This window comes from Mya arenaria, chromosome 5 (assembly GCF_026914265.1).
Source record: "Mya arenaria isolate MELC-2E11 chromosome 5, ASM2691426v1".
Classification (NCBI taxonomy): domain Eukaryota; kingdom Metazoa; phylum Mollusca; class Bivalvia; order Myida; family Myidae; genus Mya; species Mya arenaria.
Genome location: NC_069126.1, coordinates 67,566,986 through 67,576,933, shown reverse-complemented (window position 1 = coordinate 67,576,933; position 9,948 = coordinate 67,566,986). Strand labels below are relative to the sequence as shown.

The window sequence follows — 9,948 nt, the reverse complement described above, 5'->3', positions numbered from 1 at the left end:
TCTGATGATGACAATAACGCAGATGATGATAATGATGATGTGGTGGAAGACAATGATGGGAATAGAAATGAAGATTCTGACAAAGGTGATGTAAGGAATGAAGATACTGATAACAATAATGGTAGCAAGACTGTAACAAGGGATACAAGTACAGATTTAAACAATGGTGTCCAGGATGATATAACAGCAGGTCCATCTAGTGCGAACCAGACAAACAACGAAGTAACTATGAAACCTGATGGTACACAGATAGATTCCCAAAATGACGAAGGTAAAGAGCAGAGTTGGAAAAAGGCAGACAGATGGTATGCTGCAAATAGGATATTGAAACAAAGAACTAAGGAAGGAAGAAAGGAGTTCTTCCTTGAATGGTCAGATACAAAATCCAAGCCGTCATGGGAACCCGAAGATAATGTGAAGCCTGAATTGATTAGACAGTTTTACATTAAACATACAAGAGTAGGAAAACGGAGAAAGCGTAAGCCATATACATATTTTAAATAAAATGGATATTTGTTGATTTGAGTACACTTCACAGCTGTCATATATGTTAAAGATTTGAAGGTGTTGAACGTTATTGTGTGTTCTGATTTAAAATAAGGGCCAAACACTTTTGTTCTTTCGTTGTTAAGAGCTCTCAGATACTTATTGTTCATAAATGTCCTTTTATTTTGTGTATGTCACTGCACTGGGACTTTTTATATATTTAATTGAACATGTGGACCATAAATTTATTATCAATTGATATGAATGAAGGTTTCAATCTCGGTAAATCGCTTCTGGCCATACTAAAGTGTTGTACTGCTGTAGTACTCAAATAAGTCATAAGTTATCACCACGTCATTTGAAAGTAGGATTTCTGTGAGAAAGTGTGTGCGCAAGTGTGATGTGTGAAAGGTCTTTCTTATCTCTTTTATTTCTGTCCTCTTTCATTTGATAGGAAATAATGTGTACATTTCACCGGTGTGTCGCTTTCCTGGTAGATAACAAGTCATTTTCTTATATTTTTAGTTGACTGGAGTCGACTCATGATGTTGATGTCCTTCATGATTTTTGGTTCCACTTTGGTGTCTGGTAGTCCGACAGAGCTGCAACGGCTTAACTATGGTGTAGTGTTTGAGTCACAGGATCCAGTACAGCTCGCGACAGAGAGCTGGATCCATACCTTTGCCATTGAATTGCCAGAGAGCATAAATATTGTAGACCTGACGGGTTGTAGTAAAGGTCCAAAAACGTGTAAAATTGTGAATGAAGTGTTACTCGAAATAAATCAAGTTAGAGAGGAAACAGAAGTTATGATTAGCACACCATCGACTCCATTATTAGGCTTATTCCAGAGAGAAACCTTGTAAAACAACGTTCCCGTAGAGCTTTACTGCCATTCATTGGATCAATTTCAAAATCCATATTTGGAACTGCTAAAACAAATGACGTTGAAAACATGGCCAGACATATCAATGCTTTAAATAAACTCACTAGGAATATGGCCAATAGTATACAGCAACATGACAACAATCTTAGTTCATACATGCACACGATGGACCGTAGGATCGAGAATATTGTGGAAGGAATGAAAGAGAATGAAATGGCAATACAGCATATTCAAACACAATTATATGAGACTTTCGGTAACTTGGAAAGATCATTCTCTACAATGAGTGTTTTGATTGCCAAGCAGATTCAGAAGTCTAGAAAACTTGAACATTTGTTTAACGAACTTCTTGATGGCATTTATGATTTAGTTGAAGGTAAGCTGTCCCCTCATTTGGTTGCTCCATCTGTGATGGCAACCACGTTGTCGGATATTCAAGTATTGTTGCATGATAAATTCAGTGGCTATAACTTAGTCTATAAAAACCATCATGAAATTTATAAGAATGTTGACATTATATTTACACGTCAAGGCTCAAAGCTTTTTATATCTGTTAAGTTCCCCATTTCTACATTTAATAAGCCATTGTCACTGTTTAAGGTGATATCTCTTCCAGTTCCTATTAATAATACTTCAAATCATGCAACTCAATTGTTAGACTTACCACAGCTTTTTGCAATTACTGGGGATTCACAGTACTATGGCACTTTTGATATGACTGAATTAAATAGCTGTAAAACAGGCAAAACTAAGATTTGTACTTTCAATAAAGCTCTTTACCCAATAACACATGATACTTGTATTTCTGCTTTGTTCAATGATGATAAAAGCCTGATAAAAGCAAACTGTAACTTCAGATTTTTGATTAGTCATTTATCATCTGAGCTTTTGCCATTATCTCACACAACTATTTTGGTATACAATGTAGATATTGTTGAATTTGATTGTAAAACTGGTCAGAGAATGGTTAAAGGCTGTAACTTTTGTATTATACATGTACCATGTGAATGTTCTGTGTCTACAGCTACCATTTATCTTCCTCAAAGATTATCTACATGTAATCAAAACACAACTAGCAGGTTACATCCTGTTAATTTAGCATTGCTCCAACAATTCTTTAATGATACAGAATTACAGAATATTGATAGCAATTCTTTATTTGAAAATCCATTGTCTGTGGATGTGCCTCAATTCCAAATCTATAATCATACGATGCAAAATATAATTGCCGATGACAGAAAGGCACACCTTAGTCTGGAAAAGATGGCACAGTCGGCTAAAACTGATGCTATGGTGTTTCAATCTTTAACCGATCCATTGTTGACCGGAGATATTATGCTGGAAGATAACTGGCCCTTCACAGATGACATTCTCTTGTATTGTACGACATCCATTGCTGCCTTTTGTCTGATTGCTTTAATCTTAATATCTCTTAAACTTAGAAAACTCATGATTGTAGTGTCTGTTCTACAAAATACAGGTGTACAAAAAGTTCAGGCTGCCACTGTACCTTCTTTCATATATAAGAAGCCTGAAACCACTCCTACACCAACAAATTATATTTGGGAACAACTTGGCATTACTTTAGATCATTACATATTAGCTTTTGTGATTATGTCATGTGTGATGGTGTCGGTTCTATTAGTCAAAACATGTACATGTAGACTAAGAAATAGATCATGTCAACTTGTTCTTGAGCTCACAAATGGATTTTCATGTGTCTTTGTGCCTATTTATAACCTTTCGATGTGTCCCACCTACTGGAATATTAGGGTTCCACAGAGCATTTCATGCATTTCAATTCAAGGACTATGGACACCCATTTTATCATTTGACTGGGATGATTTTCATGTGGAAAATAAATTAACTCAGCAAAAGAATAATGTAGCATCCACTGTTAGAGTTGGTCCTCTAGCAGCTAGACGAATTCGACATATCATGCATACTTCATACTCAGCCAATTTTTATGCCAAACATGGAAACCTGTTAATTCCATTGAACTAGAAAATACCATTGCTTTACAAAATTTTTGGACTGTTGCACCTACAAAAGAAACTTGTGTATTATGTATTATATATCATGTAAAATGTTTAAATACATCTTTTCTCTTTGGACAGCTGTGATTAAACCTGTTGGTAAAACGCCACTTTCTGTTCCACAGAACAAAACTTGTTTAAAAAATAAATAAAAATAACAACAATATTTTGTGTAAATAATTTACAATTCTTCTTGATGTGATTCTGTTTTTCAGCATTTTGTAATATAGTAAGTACAGATGCTGGAAATGTATATATTTTATGATGTTCTTTCACTGTTTTGATGTCAACAATGTGTATAAATGTTTCACATGGTTAGTGTACAATTTTTTTTAAAAACCCATAGGAGCTCAAATTAAACCACAGGAGCTAATAAACACAATTAGTCAAAATGGTGGTGTTATGAGCATTTGTGTATTTTTCTTATGTTGTGCATTCCCCGAGTCCTACAACTTTATAGGAATAAAGTAAAACAAGGGAGAGGGATAGTGTTATGCTGTAAAATTTCGAGTACTTTTGTGTAATGAAGTTTTACGAAATGTCATTAATACTTTTCATGTTTCATAATTTTAGAATATTTTGTCTGTTAGAAACACATTCCTGGTGCTTAAAGTGAATTTTGATAGCCAAATTATTTCATGACGTTTATTACTCTATCCAAACATAGTTGTCAAACTTTATATTATAGTATACACAGCGTATAGCATTTTTATTATCAATTAGTCTGTGGAATTATTTTTCTTGACAACCTATCACTACGCTAAAGATTGTTGCGAAACTTTAGATTGTAATATAAACAGAATGCCCGGCTTAACTGATAATTGAGATTAAGTCAGACAATGACATTTTTAGGGCCCAGCCCCTAGTGTCCCCTGCGTCTGGATTAATTGTCTCAATTTCATTGGCCATGTATTGGCATGACTTTTTGTAACATCCTTTGTCATTGGATGATGATAGTTTTGGCAATTCTCTAAAAAGTTGTGTCTTTCCTCGCTCGAGTCACTTTTACTGTTGACTTCGAAGTGTTTCATCTCATAATAAAACGAGTAAATAGACACATTTCTTGATCCTTTTTAGATCTCGGGAAGGAGTCATTAAAAGTCGTCCACGCGGCACAAAAGAAGGGAGTGGTGGGGGGGAGGGGGTTGAGTAGAGGCCGAACAAATCAATCCATTTGTTTTTCTTACGATCATATCTAGGAACAAAAATAGAAATGAAGTTTACAGTTAGGAAGATACCAAGCGGGGTATCTTTCGAAACGAACAGATCAGGCGCAAAGGACTCCAAATGACATTTGGTCCGCTGAAGGGTTGGGCTCGTGTCACGCCCGGGTTTACCCTCCGATCGAGATTTTTTTTTCAATTGTAAGCATTGAAAGACTCGATTTCCAGTGAGTTCAGGTTTTGTTTTCATGTTTTTTTCTCTAAACCTTTTACCGTTTCAAATAGTTGTTAGATCTAAAACTAATATCGTTTGGTAACATTTATTCACTGGGAAAAAATGCTAATATGATAAAACAGTAATACACATGTTATGGACACGTTTGTAAGCACATATTTAATACTAGTATTTTCTATTTCTGTACCAAATACAAAAAGTCACAAATAGTCACAAATTAATAAATCACACACATTAAATTCATTTTAATCAATTAGAGTAATCATGCCATGGTGATCTGTATATTCAATATCGTGTCAGACATGTATTAATCTATATGCGCGTAGCTTCATTTGAAATACAATTTTAAAAAAAAATTGGTATCAAATTTTGCGGCCCAATTGCCGTTACTAGCTAGAATATTGGGACCGCGGTCACGGCCCCTGTGGTACCAGCTCCTACGCGCCTGAACAAACTGAGAAAATCTCGAACAAACATTACATGATTTTTCGAATAAGTGTAGAGCACTCGAACAATGGATTTTTGAAAGTAAAAAATGGGTAATTTATCTGCCTATAGTCGAGGCTGATATTTCTTAGCATTAAAGGGTCTGCAACCCTGCTATTATAATGAAGAGAACTGGTTATTAATTTGCATTATTTTAGTAATCATACATAATTATATGCATGAATTTACATTACATGCACCCTGACGATGATTTACCAAGATATCGCTCCATTAAATAAAGTAACCCTTTGCCACACTGATATACATTGGAGGATTGTACATAGTTTCATTATACATTTATGCTTGGTTTCACCATAAGTAGGACACTGAAGTATTTTAGGCTTTAGATAATGTCAAAGATTCTAATGCTGGAATTTCTGATGTTTTGAAGCACAGAATCTATGGTTTTGGGTCACAAAGGGTAAATTTTGGTAATAAAAATAATAACTTGAAAAAAGATTTGCCGTCAAACCTACCCTTTTTTAAAGATGCACTCTTATACCCATGTAAGATTTACCATAACTAATACGATTGTTTAAAAATACCAAAAAGGATGAATAAATGTCAAAACAATAGTTTTGAAGGATACCGAGTTAAATTTGAAAGAAAGTTGCAGAAAACACGGTATTCCAACCTTATACGACTATTGTTAATCACAGGAAATCTTTTAGCATTCACCAATCATTTAATATTTTTGCGTTTTTAGCCATTAAATACACGATAACAATCGTGATATCAGTAAATTATACTTTCAATATATGTATTATTTAGTAAGTAGTTAAAGGTTTATCGCTTAAAATGTATGTTTCTTATACATGGGTATGAGTTGATTTTGAATAAGAGTGTCACTTTAAGGCAGGTGACCAGAGACAGAGCTTGTTTGCCTACCTAAAACTTATACCTTTTAAGTTATTATTATGGTGTAAATATGTGCAATAAATACACATGTATCGACTTCGTATATAAACACTAATCAATCGCGGTACTCGATAAATATGGTATAAGCCAACCATCACAAATTTCGTGCAACGCAACCTTTTACAGTAATCAATCGGAACACCTCGGCCGTGGTTTTATGGCGGAGATGGTCAGGGTGTTCCGATTGTAAACTAGTGTAAAATGCGGCCCAAGTAAGGCCCTATGATATTTGTATACGGAAAACACGGCCCTTTCGGGGATCCTGTATAATGTTAATTATTTCTTAATTCATTGATAAATTTCGTTCGAGCGTTCCGACCGTAAACTTATTTGGTAATAGTGTGAATAACTGTATAGGGTAAAACACCGCCCTATTGGGCGATATACGACTCTATAGATATATTGAAAAAAAATCTTTATTCATTGAAGTTCGGCTTATGAAAAAGAAAACAATTTAAAATGCATAAGAAATTTCCTACCAATACAGCTATCAAAGTACAGTATTAAAATGCTTTAAAATATGCAAGTTTGAAAAATGACCGTAGATTTCACAGTCTTTGGCGACAAAGTTTTTCAAATGAATATCCCATGGTCCTATTTGTTTTATCTAAATAAATTTTCGAAATTAAGAAAAAAGTTTAGGAAATATATTATTCAAAATCGTAGAATGCTGGCGAAGTCAACCATATATAAGAATATTTATAAAGTTGTCATGGATCACGGCTATATTTATGCTAGCTATTCTTATGCCTTGGCCCAAAATGATAATGTTTCTATTTGTGTGAATCAATTCCTAATCACCCACTATTTAGGAATCAATTTTATGATTGCCTTTGTGTCGTTCTATTTTCGGCATTAAATTTAATATCTTGTATTTCTTTCCCGCTGTGCACTTTTTTATGATATTGCTTATTATGATGTTAAACGTGTCGGAAAATAGCTCATTTGTTAATACACGTGTATTACAAATAAACATTTCTTGCCTTGTTCTGGTGATACAACGGAAAGTGCCGGTGCTTTAAAGAACCAAGCGGTTGCATGCTTCGCACACGGATCTCTTGTCACGGATCACTCTGTTTCTTCAAATGTTCATATAAATTGACTGAGAAGTGCAGTCACTGCTATCTCATTTTACTAAGTTCATTAACCACAACACATGTAGTGATAGCATCATGGCAGTTCAAAGTCATAATGCAGCTAATGATTTCGGGCAGAACTTGATTAAATAAAAATAAACATAAGCGAAATCTAGCGAAATTCCATTGAACTGTTTGATTTACATACGTACAACGCCTTATCTGATCAATTACCTAATTGAGTTACTAAGAATAAGTGTCCGCCCAGTGTTATCTTGTATATTGACAGCATAGTCTGACCAAGCGCTTCAAAGACCACGACCCCAACCAGTGATACAGCTCTTCAACGACCAAGTCTGTCTTCACACGACCAGGCGCTGGAACGAACATGACTCAAACCCCACGAGCCTATGTTTCAACGACCATGACTCCAATCCCGCGACCTAGCGCTCCAACAACAACGTCACTCATCACACGACCAAACGTTTCCACGACCATGACTACATTTCCGGATCCTAGCGCTCCAACTACCACGTCTCTCATCACATGACCCAGCATTTCAACGACCATGACTCCATTCCCACGTCCTAGCGCTCCAACGACCACGTCTCTCATTACACGATCCAGTGTTTCAACGACCATGACTCTAATTTCGCAACCTAGCGCTCTAACGACCACGTCTCCCATCACACGACCCGGCGTTTCAACAACCATGACTCCATTCCCGCGACCTAGCGCTCTAACGACCACGTCTCTCATCACACGACTCAGCGTTTCAACAACCATGACTCTATTCCCGCGACCTAGCGCTCTAACGCCCACGTCTCTCAATGCACGACCCAGCATTTCAACGACCATGACTCCATTCCCGCGACCTAGCGCTCTAACGACCACGTCTCTCATCACACGACTCAGCGTTTCAACAACAATGACTCTATTCCCGCGACCTAGCGTTCCAACGACCACGTCTCTAAATGCACGACCCAGCGTTTCAACGACCATGACTCCATTCCCGCGACCTAGCGCTCTAACGACCACGTCTCTCATCACACGACTCAGCGTTTCAACAACAATGACTCTATTCCCGCGACCTAGCGTTCCAACGACCACGTCTCTAAATGCACGACCCAGCGTTTCAACGACCATGACTCCATTCCCGCGACCTAGCGCTCTAACGACCACGTCTCTCATCACACGACTCAGCGTTTCAACAACCATGACTCTATTCCCGCGACCTAGCGCTCTAACGACCACGTCTCTCAATACACGACCCAGCATTTCAACGACCATGACTCCATTCCCGCGACCTAGCGCTCTAACGACCACGTCTATCATCACACGACTCAGCGTTTCAACAACCATGACTTCATTCCCGCGACCTAGCGCTCTAACGAACACGTGTCTCACCACAAGCCGATGGTTTCAACGACATTGACTCCTATCCCGCGACCTAGCGCTCTAATGACCACGTCTCTCATCAAACAACCCAGCGCTGTAACGACTCTGACTCTAACCCCGCAACCTAGCGCTTAAACGACTACGTATCTCGTCACGCGACCCAGCGCCGGAACTACCATGACTCCAAGCCCGCGAGCCTGTGTTTCAACGTCCATGACAACAACTCTGCAATCTAGCGCTCCAACGGCCACGAAGCGAGTCCCATGGACCAGTGAAAAAAACACAACGGAGAAACAATGTCGACTTTGACAGAATAATGAAATCGAAGGTCCATCTAGAATGAACATACTTGATAATGTGCATCCTGAACAGATCCTGGGATTTAGAAGTTGTTATTTGTCGTAAACAAAGAATATCGAGGGATATATGTGGATCAAGGAAGCAAACATGTAAGAATGACAGACGGAATCTGTTAAAAAACGCCATGCAGAATGTTAAACAAATGAACCAATGAGGTCGGTGTGACCCCCGTTTGGTTCTTCGTTGTCCGGGTATATTTTTTTCTTAAATGAGCGTTTACAGTCAAATCACACAACGAACAGGTTGCCTGGTAATAAATTGTCCTCATTTGGAGGTCGGAGGCAGAATATCCTTGCTTGGAGGTGTTTCGTTCGCATTTTTTGGGTGTGTCAATGTCCCTGGTTGGCGGTGTTTTGTTAAAAAATGTTTACGTATTTAAACCTCTACCCAGATAGCTTTAAGTCCGTTTAACACATTGGCGGTGCTTGCAAGTATGAGTGAGTGAGTGAGTGAGTGAGTGAGTGAGTGAGTGAGTGAGTGAGTGAGTGAGTGAGTGAGTGAGTGAGTGAGTGAGTGAGCGAGCGAGTGAGTGGGAGATTTGGGTGAGTGGGAGATTTGGGTGGGTGGGTGGTGTTTTTTTATGGGTGGGTGAGTGAGTGGGCGGGTGTTTGGGTGAGTAATAATGAGTGAATGATTGAATGTATGAATGAATGAATGAATGAATGAATGAATGAATGAATGAATGAATGAATGAATGAATGAATGAATGAATGAATGAATGAATGAATGAATGAATGAATGAATGAATGAATGAATGAATGAATGCTGTCAGCTGTCAGAATGTCATTTATTGTATAAGAATTATGATTTTGCTATGCTTTGCTATATTTTCAAATAGGGACTGCATTTCATAGTTGTTAGTAAGTTCACTGTGTTTCTATATTTACTGCATTAACTCTTTTTT

General features: G+C 37.5%; 1 protein-coding gene across 1 annotated transcript; it reads left to right on the top strand.

Annotated features, from left to right (window-relative positions):
• On the top strand, window positions 1-1,352 carry LOC128235905 (uncharacterized). Its single transcript, XM_052950693.1, has 2 exons — window positions 1-478; window positions 1,012-1,352. The coding sequence occupies exons 1-2, from the start codon at window positions 229-231 to the stop codon at window positions 1,350-1,352; spliced, it is 591 nt and encodes a 196-aa protein (XP_052806653.1). The 5' UTR covers window positions 1-228.
• The last annotated feature ends 8,596 nt before the right edge of the window (window positions 1,353-9,948 follow it).